This window comes from Chamaea fasciata, unplaced genomic scaffold (assembly GCF_029207755.1).
Source record: "Chamaea fasciata isolate MVZ Bird 193981 ecotype frontalis unplaced genomic scaffold, bChaFas1.0.hap1 SCAF_1, whole genome shotgun sequence".
In the NCBI taxonomy this organism is placed as follows: domain Eukaryota; kingdom Metazoa; phylum Chordata; class Aves; order Passeriformes; family Sylviidae; genus Chamaea; species Chamaea fasciata.
The window spans coordinates 143,498,658-143,523,109 of record NW_027094086.1 but is presented as its reverse complement, the minus strand read 5'-3'; the positions used below and the strand labels follow the sequence as shown (position 1 = coordinate 143,523,109).

General features: G+C 37.8%; 1 protein-coding gene across 4 annotated transcripts in view; it reads left to right on the top strand.

The window, feature by feature from the left end:
* The window catches only part of ZMYND11 (zinc finger MYND-type containing 11), a 105,206-nt gene that overhangs the window by 31,680 nt on the left and 49,074 nt on the right, over window positions 1-24,452 (top strand). For all 4 annotated transcript variants that reach the window (XM_066200643.1, XM_066200634.1, XM_066200618.1 and 1 more), the window contains exon 2: window positions 12,293-12,427. In XM_066200643.1, the coding sequence (XP_066056740.1) occupies window positions 12,312-12,427 (116 nt within the window). In that variant the 5' untranslated portion in view covers window positions 12,293-12,311. The remainder of the gene's footprint in view (window positions 1-12,292; window positions 12,428-24,452) is intronic.

The window sequence follows — 24,452 nt, the reverse complement described above, 5'->3', positions numbered from 1 at the left end:
CTGTCAGGAGCAAATTACCCACTCCATTTCCACTCTGCATTCAGTCCTGTAGGACAGGGAGCAGTTTAAGGGGATGATGAAGTGTTTCAGATGGTTTCTAGTGCTTGGTGAAGTAGCACAAAGTGCTACTGCCTCATTCACCATCAGGCATTGCAACTGGAGTCATTCCAGTCAGGTGCTCCAGCAGCACAGTGGACTCCAGGTCCTCAACCTAGGTTGAAAGAACTCTACATAATGAAATAAGATACTGATTGGAAAGATTGCCAGAACTCCAGTATTTTTATTTCCTGCAGAATAGTGTATTGTAAATCCAAATTGCAAGTCAACAGGTTTGGCCTTTGTGATAGCACCATAATATTATGATATTCTTGCAGTTCATTTTCTTTGCATCACACACAAAAGATTTTTGCAGAAATCACAACAGGAGGCTATATTTCGTGAATGACATTTTCTGAAATTTAGGAGGAGCTGATTGTAGGATTAGTTAGTTTTTCTGGGCTTTTACTTCTGTTGGTAGCCACAGGGATGGCACACTATTCAGTTATGTCCTGCACATCTAGGAATTTCCCCCACCCTGTAGGGCTGAGTCTCAGTGTCAGAGCTCCCTATCATTCATCTGCATTCAGGTTAAAGGAGTAATATAAAACCCCAGCCAAATGCTGGCAGTAGTGAAAACTGAAATAATCTGAAAAATGAAGCCCTAGTTTTGCTGACAAAATTATTAATCCCATGTTTCAGTGTCCAAAGGAAATGGCTGAGAACAGAACAGTATGGTCCTGTTGCCTTTAATAAACCTCAGCCCTAGATAATGATAGAGCAGGAAGAGCTCTTGAGTGTTCAGGAAGTAATGTCCTCCCCAAAGGGCCTTTGTAATCTGCTCTGTGTCATCAACATCACCATCACCAGTGCTTGAATAAAAAGGTTTCAGATGCACTCGCCAGAGGAGACACAGAACATCATTCTGCAAGTGGAAAGTGCTGTGGCCCCAGAGCAGCACAGGGCTCTTTGTAGCTCCAGCACATGCCATGGACATGCATATGAATATAATGGCAAGCCTCTGGTTAAAGTATTAATTTTACCAAAGAAGTGGTACAGAACAGATATAACATGCAAGAATTGGGCTGATGTGAAATGAATTTTCAGGAAAAAAATGTGTAATTCTGTTCACCCGCAACTGGTCCTTGTGAAGCCTTGAGAAGAATTCTTTGCATTAAAAAATAAAGACATGTAAGTCAGCTTCAGGTAAGAGAAGATGAGAAATAGGAGTTGGAAGCATCTGAGTGTTATAGGTAATAGAAAATACATAAAAAGAGATTACACTAGAACTCCCACCAAGGTCTTTGAAACAGCTCAACAAATTTGAGAGTGCAGTCCTAGATTACAGTATTGGGAAAATCTCTGTTCCAGAAAAACCCATTTCCCAACCTCTGCCACCTGATGGGCCATACCAAGGGCTGGTTATAAAGTTAAGTGGTATATTTCCCCCCTGCCTCTTTTAAAGAGCATATAGGAAGGACATACCAACCTGAAATGGTAGGTTGAGGTTTTCTTAATATCAGCTATTACCAGGTTTGCTGAGAAACTGGTGTTATCTGTAGTGGCAACATACTTCCATCATCTGCTCTGATCTTTGGAAGATCTTTGTTTGAGTAATGTTTTGACTTTTAAGGTTTCTCTTTGTAAAATTTATGGGTTTGAAACTTATTTTCTTTATTTTTTCCATTTGTCAACTTTTGCAGCAAAGATAAAAAGGATCATGATTATATTCAGCTATTTTCCACTACAGGATTCGTTTAGTTATGAATGCAGTTGTTTTTCACTGTACACTGGTTTTCATGAAAACTGCTGTTCTCACAAGTCTGTAAATTGTCCTCTAGGCAAGCTTTGTCCTTGTCCAGACATGAACATTTTGGGGGGAGAGCTGAGGCAATCTGAAGTAAGAAAGTGCAAACTTAATAAATTACCTGGTTTTAAGGTATATATATATATAAAAAGAATGGACCTTAGACATGATAGGGATTAAGGCTTCTCTAGGAAGTGGTGATGGAGATGGTTTGGGGCAGGATGAAAGGAAAGCTGTGTAGGAATGCGTGTAATTAGTGAGTTTGGGTGCTGCCAATGAAGAAGAGAACATATGCTCCAAATATACTTGATTGTACTCTTAAGCCACATGTCTGTGCCCAGCCTAGGAAATACATTCTCTAAAAAACATAGAAGAGAAAGCCAGGCAAGGTGAGCACTAGGGGAAAGGCTTCCATTTCCACAATGTACTTTCTTTCTCATGATGAACTGTCCCACTACTGGGAGGGTGTTGCATGTAACTTTCAGGTCCATTATTTCTGATATTCACCTTGAATTTCAGAAGCAGGATCTAAAGCTCAGATTTTACAATTTGATCCTCTCCCTGCCTGAAAGTTTCTTTTGATTAATGCTGTAGAAGTCTGTAAGCTTTGGCAGTGTTTTCCTTAGGCTCATCTTACCTGTGTTACAGATCAATGTGTTTTAACACTCTAAGTTCTGAGTGTATTTCTGAAAGTTTCCAAGGGTAAACGCAGGTGTACTGGCCTTGAAGGAGCTTTAGTTTGGAAACCTTAGTTGGTTCAGAATTGTGCTTGTTTTCTTAATATAGTATCAGCTTTCCCAGAGATGACTGTTGACAAGACAAAGGCTCCGCTGAGCTAATGTTGCTTGTGGCCTGATTGCTGGAGAAAAGTGGTCATGCCTGCATAACACACCCACTTTTAAAATAATTCAATATCTGAGCAGTTTTAGAAGTTCTGTAGCTGTGCTTTTATTTATAGAGAGGGAGAGGCCAAAGAGAAGAGCTTTGAAAGAAACAAGTTCAGGCAGATTTGTTTTTGTTAAGGAGAAACAAAAATTGATTCAGCTGCCTTTTGTCAATGAAAATGCAGCCTGGTAGAGGAACAGTTGTTACAAACATCTAAGGTTTAGGTCCTGTTGCTACCTTCAGAATCACAATTCGTAGTTTAAAGATTGTGTCAGTTGTGTGTAGTTCAGAAAAAGAGAAAAAACCCAGCAATTTGGAATCTCACATTAAATTGGAAAAAAGTCAACATCAGCTCTGTGTTATACCATATAGCTTACATAATCTGCAATGAATTTATCTTTTTCATGATTTAGTACTTTTCCATACATTCATAATCCTTTGACCTGGAAAATGTAGCTCTCTTTCTCACTGTTTAGTGTGAAACTGACCTTATGCAGAATTACATTCCCTGCTAATATACCATGAAAAAATAATTTATTTATGTCATCATACCTTATTTATTATACCTTACTTACTGACAGAGAAATTGACTGGATCAGTTCAGTTGAGGCTTACAGAACAACCAAGCTCCTTAGCTTTCAGAGCAGAAAGGAAGATGATGATCAAAAGCTTGCTTTCAGAGAAAGAACTACTCTTCTCATTTATATTTCTTAGCATTTTCTAAGATGTCTTCCACCTATCACTTTTTATTAGAGGGAGTTGCAGAATCAAAGTGGCATCTATTTATCATCCAAACCAAAATTCCAGCCTTCATCATCAGCCTTCTTTGGCCATGATTTTTCCTGTTTTACGACCAAGTGAGCATTGGAGCCTGTCAGGATGCATAGCTGCATTAATCATCTCTGCTCACTACAGCCAAGTGAGAGGACAGGAAGCATCTATTTACTAAGGGCTTGTCTACATGGGGAAATAGCCTAGACTGCTCATTAGGAGTTAACTCCTTCCATGGATTCTTCTTGAGCATCTTTCAGTGGTTTAGCTTCAGGCTGCTTTGGAAAATATGGGATTTGGTAGTGGGTGGAGTTAAGCCACAGAAAGCCTGTGTTAGTGAGCAGTGTGCATTCAGAACATGATCCTATCTCCACGTGTCATTTAATCTTCTGTAACTGACCCTCTTCATGCTCTTAGTCTGTGGCAAATAGAAGGTAAAACATGTTAGTTGGAGCCTCTCTCATCAAGGAAGGTGTGTGTGACTTGCTTGTGTCCACGTGCCTGTGCATTTCTACAGGGGAGCCCAGAGTGCTGCTGTCAGCAACTTGGGTGCAAGCATTATTTTTGATAACTCCACAAACAAACAAATCTGATGGGAGCTCGTTGTTTTTCATGATAAAGGACAAGAAGTGTGTAGGATGATCTTTTTACACCTTGTATAAGCCATGCATTATTTAGTGATGTTGGAGTTACTCGTGTTGGACCATCTTTTGTATAGAAATTTCCTTTGCCCCAAGATGAGTAGTCTTCAGAGATGAACAGCTTCACCTCTATTTAATATTAGTCTAGTACATCATCATCATCCTGAAAATAAGAGGCTTTGTCACTATGGAAGCTGAAGTTTATCTTCATGAGAAACTTGCATCATTTTGCAAAAACTGTGTTTTTAAAGCAACTTACACTAGTGCAAGCTCCATTGTGGAAACTATTTAGCATAACTTAATTTCATTAATTAAGCCTTAACCAAATCAAACGAAATTGCTTTTTTTAACTGGAATTGTGTTCAGAAATTTGATAAATGCATTAACAGTGTATGCATTTTCAGTGGTCATATAAAATAGGAGTAGAATAGAAAAGAATATTTCAGTTGTAAGAGTCCTACAGTAATTATTGAGTCCAACTGCCTAACCACCTCAGGACTGATCAAAAGTTAAAGTATGTTAGTAAGGGAAAATGCCAAATGCCTCTTAAACACTTCAGAGACTTGAGGCATGAACCACCTCTCTAGGAAGCCTGTTTGACCACCCTGCAGGTAAAGAAATGCCTCCTAATGTCCAGTCTAAACCTCCCAAGAACTGCTTTGAAACAAAATTGTCTCAGTAAACAAACTGTTGTGTGGTTCTTGATGTTCCTATGTAACTTAATTTTGTTACTGGCTATAAAAACTAACTTTGTGTGCATTGAATACCGATTAAAAGTTGAAATATTAAGGAAAATACTGCTTATTTTAGAAGATCAGTGTGGAATCTTGTCTTAACACAGATCCATAGCAAAAAATATATTATGAACTTCAGCTTACCTAGGCACAGTACTGAGAGTAGAACATGATCACCAAAACATTACCAAAAAAATAATTTGAAAGAAGCTGGTGTAGCTACATTGCTGGTTATAGCTTCGGCTCTTTGCTTTCAGCTCTTTCAACTACATTACTTTCTTTGGCAGCTGTGCTTTTCTCTTTTCCAAACTTGTATTGCTAGATAAAGTTTTTTTCAGTGATTTCTGCCAGACAGGAACAAAGGATAGTTTCGTTCAAATATTAGAATGGCATTTGGTGATGTTTGTGAAATTCTAGACTGGGATTGGCTGGAGAGAGGCAACAGAATGCATTTTAGTCCTGTACGTATATTTGTATTTGATAGCGACAAGACCAATTTGACAGCCTTTGTTTGGCTATTATTCAGTCTTTCTCAGCATCTTGTGTTGATGCTTCATATCAGATTTTGTTATACTCTGTTTGCACTTACACTTTTAGAAATTCTCGTTTGGGATGACACCTCAAAATTTGTGTCAATTTCTCTCTAACAGGGTGAGTTGATTAAACAAGAAAGTTCAAGTTTGGCTCCAAAAGAAAAATAAAGAGTTCTACCATTTGTACAGTGATGTTTCAAAATGTCTGAGCTTAAAATTCAAGCACCGTGTGCCTTAGCCTTAGTGAAGGTCACTTAATCATTATGAATTGAATAGAATACAATACAAATGAAATAAATGCAGTATCAGGGATTAAAACAGACCTTGCACATATGTGTAGTAAAAGTATTCTTGGGGCCTTTAATTCGGTAATGTCCTTGGCTCAGACTTCTACAGTGGCTCACTGCCATCTTGAAATGGCATAAGGTAAAAGCAAAAGCTTCCATGTATTCTGTGTACAGGAGTTAGGAAAAAAAAATAAATTGCAGAGAGAATGAAGGAAAAACATTACAGTTTTATATTCATGCAGTCCTGTTTTGTGTCTGTGTTGCACTTTTGCTATGCAAAACCTCACTCAAAAAGTTGTATGACATGAAGGTTACAAACCTTGCGGTTGGGAAATACGAAAGGTGGAGCTGCACAGATCAGCAGGGTATTGCACTTACACATGGGAAATATTTAGGATAATTATGCTAATAAACTTTCCTCTTTTGAATAGACTGTGCAGACCTTAAGCTAACAGTGAAATGAAAAGATTTTCATTAGGAATGACATATATTCAACATCCAAAAATCTGTATTTTAATAACTTCCAAAATGACAGCATTACAGCAGCCTGAACTAATCTCCTAATAAAAAAAAATACACTGAAGAATTCAGTAACTTTTATTAATTTAAAGTCTAATTTTCTGAGTTTAGTTTAATTAACGAAGAAATTTTGCCTATTTCAGCCACAAGCTTTTGTTACATCTTTCAGTTTCACTAACATCACTCAACACATTCCTGAGTTTTTCATTGTGAGGGTGTGGCAATCAGACAGCAGTTGAAAGTTTACTCCAAAACCCTGGAATGTCAGCAGAAAGGCATTTGTTGATTTTAGTGGATTGGGATTAAGTCCAAAATAAATATCTAATAAACCAAACCACTTGCTTATTCTTCAACATTTGAAAATTGCTTTGAATGCAAAATGTGTATTTCTGATAACCTTCAGGCTTACAAAAGAGAGTCTCCTGCTACCAGGTGTCCAGAAATCCTTGGTTATGCCTATAATCTTGCACACTCATGAAGACAAATAAATGGTAAGCAAAATATGGAATTTCTCCTATGAAAAGCTTTGTTCTCACCCTAGCAGCTTCTCCCCACATTTTTGGATCACCAGCTATGGAAGGCAGACATTAAATTAAGCCTTCTCTTGTTTTTGCCCCATGCATGACCTATGCTGCTTCTCAGTCAAGACATTTTCACCTGTACCTTTCCTGTGTAAAAATAGAATAATTACCACTTTTAATCACAATTGTTGTAGGAGGGGAAGACTAATAAGAGTTCACACGCCCACTATACCAGTGATGAAAGACATGATTTAACAGCAGTTTAAATTGTAAACTAAATTTTAAGCTTGCAGAAGTTCGCAGTACAATGAAGATCTGTATAAAGTCCAGAGACCCAAACTCTGCATCAATTTGCAAATCTGGATTTTAATGGTAGACTCTTATTTAGTGTACAAGAACAAAGCTAGACATTTGGAACTCTTTGTACTGCTAACATATACAGTTTTATACCTTCTATAAAAAGTTACACTTTAAGAAACACCAGACCCCATATTATAAAGTACTTATAAATATGAAATTGAGTCTGTGTTTAAGTTCTCAAACCACCAAAACTAAGCATGAAAGCCACTAGGACTGAGCCTAGTTCCTTGCTGCTGTTGAGCCTAAAGTCTTTCACTGTGTATTGTGGAAGAAACAATAGCAAGTCCCAGGGCTGTGAGGCCAAAAGGCAGCAACCAGTAGCTGAGCAGTGGCAAGGATCAACTCCTTAAACCTTCTTTCCAGTGCAATTAAGTGCACACGGAGTCCCAGCCAAATGGTGGCTGATAGCAGGGATGGAGTTTATCCTGTCTGACTTTGCATTGAAAGGGCTGAGCACCACAGGTAGCCTCACTTACAGTGAAGTACGAACACAAGATTTAACAAGCTTCTACTTGTCAGCTCTTAATTAGCAGCTCCCATCAGAGCAGCAGCACCCAACTGCAGCGCCGTCTGCTGCAGTGCAAAGTCCAAATTATTAGTTAAGTTTTCAGAAGCATCTCATGTTTTGCTTGGATGATGGTGTTTAACAGCTAACACACAGCAAGATTTGACTACCTTTGAGTTTTTTCTGTGCGTAGGGAGAGTTTCTAGCTAAACTCAGTACTTGATAGTATCTGCTAAATTGGATGCAAGCAGCAGGTCAGGAGGTTCCTTGGGCTAAATTCCTTGACGTGCTGCAAGGTGATTTTTGTTTATTTTGACTTGCAGTTCAGATTTCCGTATCCACCACTGTTGCAGCAGACAGCTGTACAGCATTTGGTTCAGCCAAGTGTGTGCTAATGACTGGTAGCCTTGTTGTTTTGACAGTATCCTCCTTGCCACTGCTGTGCCACTGCTGCCGTGGCAGTGAGGCTGTGCTGGGGGCCTGGGGAAGATAAGCTGTGCTCTGTGTGTTATCTTGTGTATTCACAAGATAAAGCACAGGTTGTTGAGCCTGCCTGTGAGAAGTGCGGGTAGCATTTGGCTCTTGAGGAAAGCTGCACACAGTAAAGTGGTATACTTTTCAAAATGTGTGTAGGACATTAAAGAGGGACGCAAAATACAAAGTAAGTAAAACCATACTCAGAGTGCATGAGGAGAAGGTAGAGAGTTGAAAATTGAGAACATAAATAGTTTGTTTTGGACCCTGTGTGAGTGAGGGTATGATGGAAGTGTGTGAGCTGGTGCATCAGCCACACAAAACTTTCTCTGTTAGGAGGATATTTCTTATAATCTGCAGGTCTCATGGATGCCTACAAAACCTAAGACAGATCCTGCTGATATAAATTCCTAGATTTTCGGTCATCTGTGTTTGTCAACCTTTCTCTCAGAAGCTGTATCCTACCATAAACTTGTTAACAAAACATGATGTGGCATGGAGCAAATAATTTTATATGGACAGGGCATACCATAGCTAAATGAACATAGTGCCCAGCAGATCATTCAAAGGAAATGAATGTGTACTTCAGCTTTTAGTTTTTGTTTCCAGGATTTTTAGATGAATGCTATACCAAAAGACGGGGATGAGTAACATTTTCAAGCATTTATCTGTAAATGTACAATCCAGTGTTGTGATTTTAAAGAGTCTGGACTTCAAACTTCTTTACAGGACTGCATGGGTCAATCAGCCTCTTTCAATAGTTAACCTCTGAGCCACAGATTTGTACACGTACTCACACACACTGCATGTTAATGCTTGTTATCTCCTCTGTATATGTGTGTGTGAACCCACTCATAAGCAGATAATCAGGAGTGATAAATACAGATTGAAGACTCTAACATGTCTCCTGTTAAAATGTAAACTACTATTTGCATGACTAAGTTGTTCCTGTGGAGACGCTGGGAGGATTTTCTGTTGCTTGGAAGTAGCATTCGAAGGCATTGTATGAACTATTAACAGTTGGATACAAGTTCCCTTTAAAATATTGTAATAATATAGAAAACTGCTTATATTTTTGCAGGGAGTAGACTGTTGTGGTTGGTTTTACCGTAGAGGAAGAGTGACTGCAATGAACAGCAAGAAATATGCCACAATCTTTTAATCTTTTTCTGTAATGTAAAAAGACTCTGTATTTTTTCTACACCATGCAATTAAAAGATTTAAATAACACAAAAGTAGTCTGGGCTTCTGGAAAAAGAAACCCCTATTTTTGTATTTTTGGCAGTATGGTGTGTAAGAACTGCTATTTCAGTAGTAGAGTGTCAACTCTTGAGTTTAACAAAAGTGCCCCTAAATAGTAAACCAAAGTTATGAAAGTGAAAGGTATATTCTTTGAAGGCAGAACACCTGCTAGAATTACTGTATTTGAATTTAAAAAAAAAAGGAAATAGAACAGGTGTGATTGCTGTGTCCCATGTGTGCCCCTATCACTTTTATTTCCAGACAAACACAGAGGAAGAGCCATGGCCGTGCCCGTGTGTGCAGCAGTGGGAGCAGGGGCCACCCTCATGGGCTGTGTTTTGGGGGGTAACTTCTGGCCCAGAGATGTGGCACCCCTGCAGCATTCAGGGGTGGGAGGTGCACGCGTGTCCTGAGGGCTGAGTTAGCCGTAGCCCAGGGCACAGCCTGGGCCTGCTTCAAGCCAACACAGCACAATAAGGATGGGGCAAGGGGCTGGTCAGAGAATTTGTTCTGAAAGCACATTCTAAAGAGAACAGTGATCCCGTAGAGCCCTTGTCACCCTGCAGCCACAGGGCTGCAGGAACTCATGGTTAAAGTGCTCCTTCACTCTCCCTGCCTCGAGCATGGGCTTCTTCTCCCACCCCGGAGAATTGGGAATTCCTTATCCCCAAAGGCCAGCCTTCCCTTTAGCTGCATGGGGCCAGGCAGAGGTGGGAGGTGGCTTCCCCAGGACCCTGTGCTGTGCTGGGGCCCTCGGGCACAGGCATCACAGTGGTGTGAGAGAAAACCCCGCCGTCCCCTGTGCCGGGTACGACACTCGCATGGCAGCCGTATGCTGGGCTGCCAGGAGTAGTGGCTATTTTTAAAGGAGTTGGGATTACTAAACAAACTGAGAACTGGTCTGTTGTTTCACACTGCTGTCGGGGTCAAGAAGGACGAGCTTGCTCCTCACATGGGGATGTGATGCTGTGCAAGAGACCCCGTGTCCGGCTTGTTGGCTGCCGTATTGTCTGACAGCTTTTGTAGCAGAGAGTTTGTAGAGAGCTGGAATAAGAAGAATGATCTTTCAGTCATGTCTGTGTTAGTAAAGAGAGCTGGAATAAGAGGAATGATCTTTTGGTCATGTGTGTGTCAGTAAATAAGTTTTATGCTAAAACAGTAAGTCTGTAAAGATTGTCGCTTTTTGTGTTAAGAGCTATCTTTTTTTTTGGTGCTTTATTTCTCTTAAAAATTAAATTCTGCAGACAGTTATATGTTTCTCTTACAAATTAGCAGGTTTTTTTTTTTTAGCTTGCAATGGCCTTGTGTTCTGTGAAATGAATGCAGAGGAGCTCACAGGGATGCAGTGTCTTTTCCTGCTGTTCCCAACAGACACTTTCTTTCTCTGAATCCTTTTCAGGCGATGCTATCTACTGCTGTCACTCTTAGTTGTATGTCTGTCACATTCCTTCTTATCCTTCCTTCAAAACTGTATTCTTGGCCTTTTCTTTCTGGGGGATCCCTATAGTCACCCTTGCTTTAAACCCCAGAGAGAGGAGATTTTTAAAGCTGAAATGTGGGATCGATGTGTGCCCACACCACATCTTCTCATGCGCTGCTCTGCTCTGCCCTTCCCTGATACCTGCTGCAGGCAGGAATGCCTCCCGGACCTGGGCATGTACATACCACTTCACATTGTCATCTTTTTTTCTTATTTCTTTTCTTTAAATGGGCTACATAACATAAAGTACAATGCTGTTAAATCATTTCTTATCCTCAATAATAGAATGTTGCTGTTCATTTCATTGCACCTGTAAAGTTAGTGAGCGTCGCTGAGCTTATATCACATCTAAAACGTGAGAGCCCTCTTTGATAAGTACCTGTAGGTCCCATAGACTTGAAAATTACATTGCTGCAACTGATGGAATACTCAAATCTGTTTCATTTTTCTGAATTTGAGAGCAGGGACACTTTTAGTACTTAAATTCCCATCTTTAACATTGCACAGATGGTGAAATGTTTTTGCATTTTTTATATTATTTTGGGTTACTGAAGTTAATATTCTGCTAGCTACAAATATCCGCGTGCATACCACAGGGTTCATTCTGAGGACAGAGCTCTAAAATAAATTATAGACCTTGGTAGCACTCATAAATCAGTCATTTTTTCATTGAGAAAGTGGTGGCAATGGAAGAAAGTTATTTAGTGATCAAAATGCATCGTTGAGCTTTTAAAAAGGGATTCGGTGCCTGTAGTGGAGCTGTAGGCGATTTATGGCTTATCTGTACTCGTTGCCTCCAGCTTTTGGAAAATTTGTAAACAAAGCCAGATGCTCATTATGTTCCTGTTCAGGGTTGGTTAGATGGGTAAATGCCATCAGAAGCACTTTGGTCCTGTTGGGTTTTAGCATGTTACAGAAAATGGAACTGCTCCAAAATATTTTTTTAAGTATTTATCGTCTATGAAAATATACTTCTAGTTTCTCCTCATAGAATGGACTTTTTAAAAATAGCTGTAAGTGATAAGAACATGAAGATAATACTTCAATAACTGTGTTTTATGTTAAACTGTGGGTCCAGCTTTTTCTCTGTGTTAGAATTTGTGTTTACCCCATATAATGCATTCAAGTACCACTTGCCCTTTTTAAGGGCTTCAGGCAATGCAGAAGGCTGTGGCAGCTTCAGGCTGGAGTAGTTTTGCATTTTTATGAAGTATAGGAAACTGAGATATGAACTAAATTTGCAATTGATTTCATATATTTTAGTGTTTGCTTTTTCTCTTCTGTTTAGATTTCGTGATGTGAAAGGGGTTCTTGTAAACTACTTTTTTTTTCACTTTTTACTGCTCTTTAAGCACTTGAAAACATGTTGTTACGTGCAAATTGAATGGCTATGCAGAAATACACTTTTCCTTGTAATCAAATTTCATGTCATTTATTTTATAATTATTGGTTAACTTTATTTATTTATTTATTTATTTATTTATTTATTGGCTGCAGCTGACCAGGTGCACAGGTCATGGCACGCCTAACGAAGAGACGACAGGCAGATACAAAGGCTATCCAGCATCTTTGGGCAGCGATAGAAATAATCCGGAACCAGAAGCAAATCGCTAACATTGACCGTATTACAAAGTAAGTGACCTGCTCCAAAAAAAGTCTTGGTGAGGGGGAAGGTTGATACTATTAAAAGCTCTTGGAGACAGAGATAGTAAACATTGTGAGAGACTGTGAAACAGCTACGTGCAATTCTATGTTACTAATGAATTAATTATATATAAAAACCCCCAAATTTACCAAACTGATCACCTGAAGATCCAAAAGTAAGGTTTAATTCATTGAATTGATCTTACCCTGTAATTTTTTTTTGGATAAGCATCTTTAGGAAATATGTAACATTTCTAGGGCTTTAATTGAATTTAGCATTTTGGAGTTGATAGCTTGGTCAAAATAGAAGAAGTAGGTATAATAGTTAAGGAGAAAAGGGCAATAGAATCCGTAAATAATGTATTTCTTTAGGAAAATGTGAGAGGCTACTGTAGGACTTTTCCAGAAGGCAAAGAGAATTCTGAAGTGTTAGGTTGCTCAAATAAATCAGAAGCCATATTTGCTGAGATGTGCATAAGATGCTATTAAAGAAGACGTGAGGTGATTACCACCTTTGATTAATACTGTTAAAATATTCATCAAGGTGTATTAGGTGCTGGATACACAAAGAAATATATATTCTTTGTTCTGTGGAGCTAGCACTGTGTAGAAAGGTCTACAATATTACTTGTAGCTGCCACTGTAATAAAAACAGTGGGCTTTGTGCCTCTCTCTGCTTTGTCTGCATTTCCAGGCTGACATGTACGTCACATTTGTCAAAGTATAATCAATATGAATAATTTAAAAGAACTAAAGTAACCAGCTGGCAACTCTTCAGTTGCCAGAACCAATGTGAACTGATAATGAAGCCAGAGACCACTAACGGGGAGAGTTATGAACAGTGCAGGTGACTAACGAAGTGAAAATCATTATAACATGGTCCATGACAAGGGTCCACTGACAGAGTTTGGAAGTTCTGGGGTGGAAGTGACAGGCAAAGCTGGCTTCATAAGTGGAAGAAGTGTAACAGTTCATGTTCTCCAAACATAATGAACAGTGAAGTACAGGAAGAAAGATGATGTCCCAGATGAATTAATGTGTACCTACCTTCTCCAAGAAGAAAAATGGACCATCAAACTGAAAAGCACCTTTCCAGAGTTAGGAAATTCCAAGAGGGTTTGGAAAGAGATTGTATTTTAGGGAATTTCACTTTTGAGGTTGCAGTGGAGTTTTAGAATGCATTAAAGCATATATATTTTTTCATCATGTCTCCAAGGAGACAAGTGGGTAAACTAATGCTCTACACTTTCCATTTTAACATTTCAAATTACTTGCTCTAGGCTACATATTAGCTGAGTTTGTTAGCTGTTTGTGCTCTTTTTAGATGTAATAAAGGGAGACAGGCATGTCTAGCTGGGAATTCATCCCACTCTTACGAGAGATGCCTAGTTTAAGATAGTGGGAATAACATTTAGCTGGGTAAAGTTAGGTCAGACAAAACATTACAAACAAGGTTGAGAAAACAAATAATCAGATACTAGAAAAAGAAGTACTGCTCATGGTAACTGATGGGTAGTTTGATATTTTAAAAAAGTCTAGATCCAGATTGTATGACTCATTTCCAATCAGAGGAAAAATAAGTGACTAGACAGAAATGCAAGAAGCCTTAGTACTTTGAGAAAGATGAACAAGGTGCTAGCAGTGAAGTGTAATGTAAAAAGTGCTTGGGCATTGTGAATTCTCCCCATGCACATCAGTGACAAGAGTGATGAACACTGATGTAGTTTCTATTATGTGACATTCCTAAGGAGATAACTTTTGACAAGGAAATGATAAAGACCTTTGAATTGCTGTATGGTACTAGTGGTTGATGAAGAAACACAGATGACATAGTAAATGAGTATGCATAATAAATAATATTCAAAATAAAGTTCCAAAATTAGCATGGCATCAGAATATCTCTTCTGATGAAAACTGAGCAGCTAATATATTCTTCCAGGCTCAAAATCATTTCGTCAGGTCAACTGCAATTCCTTAAAAGATCAGTCAGTGTCTGGGCATATAGGCAAACATATGAATACAAAAAATTTTCAAAACCAGTGGTCAAAATTGAAAATTCTGAGCATGTGTACATAGTTGGAGCTAAAAGGAAGATTTTAATATTTGTAGTAGTAACATTATTCAGAACTGCTAATACCTCTTGGAATTGACAGAAAGTAATAATGACAGTGACATGGAAGCATGTCATATTCCTGAGTAAGAATACATAAAAACAGTAAGATAATATTTTTTTAAATAAATGCATGTTTAAGGTAAGTAATCGTCTTCCTATGTGTCATATAGTGGATGACAAATGGGTACTTTTGGAGAACTTCAGATGTTGACAAGAAGATTCGTGATTTGGTTTTTGAATGCATTTTCTTTTCTCCTTGTTTAAGCATTCATTTGTTGCTAGAGATAAGTTGTCCTGTGTATTATTTACTTTTAAGCAAAAGTAACAAATTTGTTGGCTTTTCTCCTAATGTGCATTCAGCATGGTTGTCTCCCTCCTCTTTATATATTCTTGTTTATTTAATTTAATTCTTACGTTTCTTAGTCTTTTGGTGCTGAGTAAAAGACACTGTACATCTCAAGGAACACTTACATTTGATGACCTGGGAGGAAATGCTAGTAATATAAAAAGAGGATTCATTGTTTGTAGATTATGAACTGCTTCAGCTCAATATGCAAAACAAATTTATATAACACATGCAAGTATGCAAATTGTTATCTGAGCACTTTAAGTATAATTGATAGAAGATTACTTGGGTAAAGGACTACTTCCAGAAGTAGTAGACAAGAAAAATCTACAGAACTAGGCACATATTTTCTGTAGAGAACATAAGAGTAGGAGGATGGTGTAGGAGGAGTCTAGAGCACTAGAAGGTACTTCTGATATTATCAGGAAAAACCTATAAGGAAAGAGGCCCTTTAATTAAAAGTAGACTAGATCAAGTATGCTTTGCTTTTTAAATTTGTGAGGGAGAAAGGCAAGAACAGAAAAATGCGTAATTAGAAGTGATTGAAAACTGTCTTACATCAAGGGAAGAGTCACTTGGAAAATTTGAATATGCAAGTTAGAGCCTTTAAGAAATTAATTAGTAAGCTTTTTGAACTTCTGGCAATTTTTTTAGAAAAGTCATTGCATGCAGAGAAGTAATGAGAAACACGAAAGGTGTCTGTTTTGTAAAGAATTAAAAACATGGTTGAAAAAATGGCAAGAATATGACAGAGTTAATTTGAATATTATGTAAATACTTAAGGCATTGGTAGAGGAGAGACCACAATGCACAGACCCAGCATCTCGGAAAAAAACTCCTCAACAAATTATCATATGGAAGGGATTCTGGAGTTTTGCTGACTTTCTGTGAGGGTACATTATAGTTGGAAACGCACTTTCCAAGAGTTGGAGAGAAGCGTTCTTCAGTAACTTGAAAAACTGAATGAAGGACTGAAAACCAATACTAACAAGAAGGAAGAGTGATGTGAATTTAAAGGAATTAGTACTCTGAATTCAAACTACCTTTGGAAGAGAACTTTAAAATATATGTTTGAGTTCCTGCCTTTGTACATAAGCTCCAGTTTATGCATTTTTATTTAATGATAGAGCTCACTTGAAGGCAGTAGTAGCATTTCTGTAAAGGTACAGAAAATAAATATTCTTACCTGGCTTATATTGTCATAGAGTATCTCAAATCAATGAATTGCAATAGTTTAAAATTTGACTACAAGAACTAGCTAAAATTTCTAAATCACCACATTTCTAAATAAAAAAAAAATGCATTTCTAAGAGGTATTTATCAAGAAATATGACTTCTTTTTCTGTCTAGACTTGATATCAGGATAATTTGACCCTAGTATATCAATTATTTAGATGAGCATTATTGGTATATGTTATGCTGTAGGGAGTAGTGAAGAAATGGCTTTCCATATCCTGTGAATTCTCTGTCAAGAGTGCAGCCTGACAAATTGTTCATCCCTAAATTGTGTTAAAAATTATAACTATGCTTTGACTTCTTGTTTTTTTCCTCATTATCTTCCATCTGTTCTGGCTTTGGGGTAACCTCAAGAATTGATTCTATGGAATAAAATGCCTTAAAATACACTGGGAAAAAGGCAAGCATATTTAGATGAGTAGGATAAATTATTGACATTCAGTTGTGTAACAGATTGGTAAGTATTTCTCTACAGACATGTTTTTAATGTTCTCTTTTTTTTTTTTTTTTTGGCTATTCCAGTCTTCCAGTTCATTTTATAGTGTTTTCTCCATAATTCCCTTACAGGTAATTGGACTCCTAAGATTTAATTAACTATTAATTAAATATATACCCATTTTCTCACAAAATATTTGGTTTCCTCAGTAGCAATATATGAACATTTCCTAATCTTTATGATTAGTTCATAGGTCATTAGGTATTAAATTAATGTTATTAACATACCCAGTTGGCAAATCTAGTATTCTAGAATTACTATTGGCAGCTTTCAAAATATTTTTCATTGTAAACAGATAATTATTCTCGTTTCTAAACTATTCCATGAAGAGATGTAAAGAACCAAATGTAAATGTAATGTAGAGAACCAAAACATAATTTTTTTATTCTGCACATCCTTCCTCATGATTTTTTTTCTCTCTCCCTTTGTTGTGTTTCATGATTAATTAAGTTGACTGTCTTCTCTCTCTGCCCCTTATATAGGCTGTGTGTATACCACCTTCATGTACTGTGACTGGGAATGCCCTGGCACTCTTGGAGCACTTATGCCAGGGCTACACCTCGTTGCGTTTGGCTCACAGAGTGTTTCTTTGGCCCTGAGATATTCTTTGTTTGTTTTGTATTGTGTGTGTGGTTCCTCAGTTCTAAGCACCAAAAATAACACAGCCCACAGCAATGCTATTCTTGAAACCTGGAGATAGAGACACGATAGTTGGCCGTTGGGCACGATGTGCAGGCATCTGAGGACACACAGCGTGCTGCAGCAGGGCTGGGTGCCCTTGGCAGAGGGACCTGGTGTTGGCATAGTTCACACTTGGGTTCTCTGGCACGAGCAAACCACCCCCTGGGAGATGTTTTGCTTTTTCCTTGGGTGGAAGAACTTGTCACTCTCCAGAATGGAGCCTGAGAATTAATTTGGGAATGAAACAAAGAGTGGCTGTAGGACACAGGGTAGAGGTAACACAGCTTTGGGGGGGATGAAGCTGATGGATAGACCATTAGCTAGGATAAAACTGATAATGCCATAATTCAACACTTTATATTATTTTCAGATATAGTGGTACTGAAACCATCTGTTTCATCAATCAGAAAGCTGTTTTACCCCATTGATGATACACGCAATTTTCATTAGTAGATACAAAGACTTTCATCTTTTTTAATTGGCTTTCAAACAGGATGGTCCACTACTAGGTCCCTAAATCATAGGGATCATAGATGTTTTTCCTGTATTTTTTCTCTGGACTCATTCTTGCTATATCGTTATTTGATATAGGTGCAGCTAAGTCAGAACATCAAACAGAAATGAGCACATCCCAAGCCAGAGTAGACTCTGTTAGCTCTGTGCAGACTGACATTAATCAGCATTGATGGGATAGCATGCCAGAAAAGAATTACTCAGTATGAAAGATTACTGTAAAATAATGAGATTTTCTGGTCCCACAGCTGAAATGGAGTTGGTAACAGTTGTAGATTGAGTATGTGACCCTCTCAGTTTGACATTTGGACCTAGGAGTGGGATTTCTTCTCCATATGTCAGTCTTTGGAGTTTCTCTTGTCAATGTCTGAGAAGAGTTGAAGTTCATATACCTGGTTTTGTTGCCTTAGTTCTTTTGCTGTTCCCTTTCTAGCCTATCTACTTTAACAGAAAAAAAAAATAGAATCAGTGATTAAAGTAAAGTTGAGAATAAGCAATTTATTCTCAGGTACAGAATAAACACAACAGAGTATAAATAAGAACATGAGCAATTTGAATGGATAGGGAATAATCACACAAGTATATAAATAAGAATATGTATTGAAATGGCAAGAAAAAGGAAGAACAAGATTCTTACAGAATTGCTTATTTGAAGCTTAGATACTTACTAGAAAAAAGAAATCTGTTACTATTCATAGTACTCTTGATGAAAATTTAAGTCTTCCTAGTATTCTGCATGTTGCAGCTAGTCCTGCATAAACAAAAATAGTATGCCATAGGAAAGATTAGAAGAGCAGGTGACCCTGGATTCGTAACTAGATTATCCTGTTGTTAAACTTTGTACGAACAGAAGAAGTGTTGTACCACCTGATATTTCTTTAGTTGAAATACAAGCTTAGAAATGGGGTTTTTTTGCTTTGTTGGTTTCTTAACTTTTGTCAAGCCATTCCCCTAAAATATCTGTCTTTTTTGCTGGCTTATCTGGAACCAGCTGTTTCAAGTAGAACATCCTTCTGTTAGGCACGAGAATGCAGTGATCACTCAAGTTCACTTTTTACCAGAATTACTAACTCCTTTTCCATATCTGTACATCATTTTCATGTATGTTTTAAATGTGACTATTTGAAGCAGTGTTATTGAAGCCCTGGCCAGTACACTGAAGATTTTTTTATTGTGCTGTGCAGTGTTATAGCAATTCCTAGTTATGCAAGTGTAAGCAAAAGTGTGGAGTACAAGGTCCGCAATAAAAAGCACGATACTTCCTCAGCAGTCCACATAGTTTCTTCCAGAGGCAGCCTGTCTATTCAGGGTTCACCTGTGAGAAAACTGACTTCAGTTTGTATTGGATTGGCAGAATTATAGATAATATGCATTGCAGAATACATCACTGGGTGGTGACAGGGTAGAAAACTCTTTCAATACCTCCTCATGTGTTTTCTGTTACAGGTAAAGACAAGGCACTTTTTCCTGTCTGACTCCACTGTGTCAACCTCTTTTGTAACTTCTTTAACTTTCCTTCTCTGTTTCTCATGATAAACTTCAGCTGTTTCTTTAAGCTCCATACCAGTGTGGGGGTTTTCTGTTTTCAGAACACTATTTTCAAGTTAAATCAAGAGAATGAACTGAGTTTGGAGTTTTAAGGCTTGTAAATCCTTAGTCAGAGATCATAATGCAGGAAACAAAAAATCTTCCTGCTTTTTCAGCAATTTTTTGACCGATTTAGTTAAAAATCAATATATTAATAAAAAAAAAGTCTAAAAATGAGCATTTGATTCCCTAATAACAGAATTTTTAGTACAAGTACTACTTTGGTCATATATAAAAATTGTATTATGGGTGCAAAACTAGCAGTTACAAGCATAGCAATACATTGCAGAGAAATATGCTGGACACCAAAATGCTTGACTTGTTTGACACATTAATTTTTTATACTGATGGCTGTGCAGTGAGGTTAAATGATGGATTCAGGTTAAATTTCTTTTATATTATCAAAAGCTCTGTTATATTCTGTAAAGTAACAAAAAGAATACTGAGAGCTGCATATGTGCAGGAAAGTACAGGGGTTCTCACCTGCTATTGCATCACAGCTGAGACACAGTTTTGCTTCTAAATTTGTACTGAGACTGACCAATTCACCAAGCTAATAATGATTCTTAATACCCAGGTTAAAAAAAAAAGTTGAAAGAAAAGTGAGAAACTTAGCTCAACTCTTTATAAAAGTCTTAAGAAGGAATGAAAGATTGTGATTTAATTGCACAAGGGGTGTTCACAATGGCTTATGTTCATTAAATTTCACCTGTGTTCCCTGTAGAGAGACACATTCGCCAATACAACTTCTACCTATCTGTTTATAGGTTTTTTAATCTTAATTTTGTTTAAGATTTTGGAATGAATTTTGGTTTGGATATTATTTAGTTTTAATATTGCTCGTATTAATGCTCCATTTTAAGTGCTACGTATCGACATAATTGACTAAAGAGAGTGGAAACGGATTGCAGGAAAAAATGTGAACTTTTCTTATAAAAAGGCAATAAAGGACATATCTGCATTTGCTCTGAGTAGTAGTGGAATTAAAATTGCTAAATTAGTAGATTTGGTTGAAGTATTATCTTGAGTTTATAATGTATATTAATAATTACTCTTTTTCCCATTTAGCTTCTTTGATACAGCTCATTTCTTCAATTTGTATAACAATTCTATTTAATCACAATAATTAAACTGGTTAAAGGAATACATAAAAAGAAGTCCACATGTATTAAACAGTGTTATTTGTAATTTCTTAAGGATGTTTTTTCCTTCAACTTGGTGCTGAGACATTGTCCCTGTTGCTGCCTGAATTGCTGGGTCTGCTTTCCAGTGCTGGCTGTCAAAGACTAATTCAGTGCCTGGTGTAGAAAACTCTTCACCAGGGAACAGATTGCTCCAGCCTCACTGCCTTTTTCTCCTGCTTTATGCAGAATACAGGGAAGGGAAAGGATGCTGTAGCTGGCTGTGCAACCATTATACCCCTGAGGTTTTAGCGTAAATGGCTATTTTGTTGAGGACTAGAGCTTGAGTTTTTTGTGTATTTGCTTTGATCAGAAATATTACTGCAGGCGCATCTTGTTCCTACAGTTCATTCTGCAAAAAATAAATAGGTGCTCAAATGTTCTGATGAATTTTCCTTGATCAGTTTTCCTTATCTAGTAATTCTTCTCTTAGGAATGCTCTTACATGGTATTGCAAGTGTGGCATTTTTCTTTTTCTGTCTCAGAGGTCAATGTTCTTCATTGATTCAGTGGGTGAAATCACCTCTGGGCTGAGCATGAGTATGGTAAATGAAATGATACACACTAACAGCACAAACACATTGTTATGAACCACAGCCATACTCCTTGTTTGATGTTTGTTAATAAGTGCATACTCATTTAAACTCTCGTTATTGAGTATTGCTATAAATGCTGTAATATTCAATGTTTAATACAATACAGGCAAACTGTGAGCTCCAGTAGGAATATTGAGAAGGAAAGGGATGGAACTGATTTGAAAATCACTGTCCCCATTTTCATGTACTCCACACTTCTATTAATATTCATCTTGAAATTGTGTAATTTTACACAGAAAAAATACATAAAAGGCTAGCTTTATTTCTAATTATTAAAAGCAAACCAATTTTTTTGTCACAACAATTATGTTTTTTCTCAAATCATAACATCTTTGTAAGTGGATATTTGAAAGTGGAACTTCTAGCTTATGTTTGGTTTCTTTGCTGTGAATAAATGTGACTTTCTATTAGAAGTAAGAGATAAAAATGAGTGGGACATGGCCATTTAACAGCTTGTTATCTGACCTGAAGTGCTCATCAAGGCTTTCTCTGTAATCAGTGGAGAGAGAATGATCTCCAAAGCACTACTCATACCATCTATTTTAGGCTGTGGTTTCATATTCCCATTCATATAAACAATATCATCACCAAGAGCAGCAGCCCTGCCCTGATGGCTTTTCCAGCCGTTGTGCTGTTCCCTAGATGATAATAAGGTGAACATTTGTGTGACAGAGTGATGATTCTGAAACTCAGCTAGACTAAAAGTAATCTAACAAAAAAAAATTACACACACAAAAAACCAACCCCAAAACCAGAAAGAGACAGGTTTTGACCCTGATAAGAATGAAAATTAAATTAGATAGAACTCTAAAAAGCTGAATCATGAAAGCATTCAACTCTTCATTTTTTTAACATGTTTTGAATTGAGATGCTCGATATGAGCTGACTGAATATTTCATTTGCAAGGTATTAGCTAGGGTGTTGCATACTGAGTCATGTAATACTTGTTTGTCTCTTCGGTACATCCAAAGAAAAGAGCTGGGTGGAAGAGTGGCCCTGCAGATACACAAGCATTTGTACCTGTGCATGCAGTGCCCCTGAATGATTAGTGCTTGTTTGCCAGTTGTGCTCAGTGCACACACGTGTACATTATCAGCAGTGTCACATAGGAGCTTTTAGGTTGGAAAAATGGGAGTAGAGCTCTTTTTTAGATAAGTTCCTCCGTAAGGAGGTGGTGGGGAGATTTTTCTGGATACGCATTGAATGGCTTGGTACCTAAATTACTTGCTTTTTATGGTCATGCTGGTGGATTACACAATCTAAAGTGTTTAGTGAAGTTATGTGAGTGGGAGTTTAAATTACTGAATCAAGGAGTTACCTGGGTTAACATTACTGTGCTTTTTACAGAAATGACCCAGGTGATTACCATTATAGGTGCATGGTTGGTGCCTGGGATATCTAAAGCATGCACAAACAAGATCACTCCTTAGCTTCCTTTTAGCAGCAGCAGCAGCACAAACATCAGGCAGATCTGAATTTAGCTGAACTGCTGGATTTCACTGTTGTACTATCAAGTTTATGCATTCTTTTTGTTTTATAAAACACTGCACAAAATTAGTTTCCACATTCATGCAAATTCCGACTTGCTAGACTACAAAGGAGAGATGAAACAAATTTTAAAAACATTTCCTGCTTGGATACTATATGTGTCTCCAAGATGAATGTTGCAGATACCATTGTCAGAGGGAAAAGTAAATGCATTATTTCTCTGTAATTCTTGGAATTTTGGACTGCATAAAATGTAGATCATGTAAGAAGTACATTATTGCAGAGGCAGCAACACTGTCAGTGCCTGCGTGGTCTGTGCAAGTGCTTTTGGTATGTGGAGTGCACTGGAAATCAAATGCAGCCTGTTCATATACCTACATCTCATTGGGGGGTATGAATACACAGGAAGAATGTTGTGCCTTGGTTGTGTCTATCTTAGTGAATATAATCCATATAATTGAAACTTCAGAGAGTGTAAATACATCAAAAGGTATCCTAGAAAACAAAAGGCAGCTGCTACGTCCCCACTGTAGCCAGTTCCTCTGTGTGACTGTGCTGTCTTCAGCTCTCAGAGCAGCTCTCAGTTTCTGGCAAGCAGGGAATATCCGTGTCAAACACCCATAATGTTTTGCCTGTGTTTTATGGGAGTTGATTGGTACCAGGGTTCTACATGGTGGAAGCAGGCAACCTGAGCTTCAGAGCTGAGACCTTGAGATACAGTTGTGAGCACAGATCTTCACTTGGCTTTCCACAAGGAGAGCTGAGATTTGAAATTAATCACAGCCATCTCTTCAACTTTTTCTTTCAGTATGACCAACTGGCCTATTCTTTGTAAATTGTGTTTAAAAAAAAAACCTCTTAAAAGAAATGTGTGGGCCTTCCATAAAATAGCTGTCATGCCCTGAAACTGAGGCAAAAGGCATAATTTCTCACTAGAGGTAGGAAGCCAATATAAAACTCAGAACAGATTTTTGGCTGCTTTCCTTCTATTTTATGTATTATTCCTTACTTAAAGTCTGTCCCTGAATCTAGGACATTTTTATGTACCTGTAGCTAACATTTAAAATTAATGGCAGACTTTCAGTCGGGTTTAATGGGATCTGCTGTATTTTCTCAGATCTCAATTTTATCAGATTTCAGTTTCTTGGACCTCAAATTTATCAGTTCTCAATTCATCCTTGGATGAGTTGCTCAGCAGATAGTCTGCTGGCAGCAGCAGGCTGCTACTTCCTTTTGCATTGGGGAGGGTGGAGGCATCCAGCACAGAGAGAGATAATTGATCAGAGCAAGATTACAGAGTTTGCCATGAAAATTAACATCTACCTACACTTGCCACACTGTTGTATTTTTGCAGCTATTTGCGATATGTATTTTATTTCAGTCTTGTACAGATACGCTTGCTGTATTTTTGCCAACATTTTTCAGTTATTTTCTTTTGATTGAGCTCAGGTGGCCAAAAATGCAATTCCTTATGAATTCAGAAAAACTGAGAAAATTTTTTTTTAATACTTGTGTCGGCTTCCTACCTTAAATAACCTTCCTTCCTTCCTTCCTTCTCTGCCTAGCTTTCTTATTTGGGCCACAGTACAGCAGTGCCCATGCAAACCAGCCTCTCAGTAGACCACAGATGCCTTCAAGAGGACTCTTTGGGAGCAGAGTTGGCTATTTTTCCATGCTCTATTTTGAAGCCATATAGATTTGACTCTTTGAGACAGGGTTTAGCTTCGTGCTGTATCTTGCAGAGCACCGGGCAGGAGTTGTGAGCTGTGTGACAGC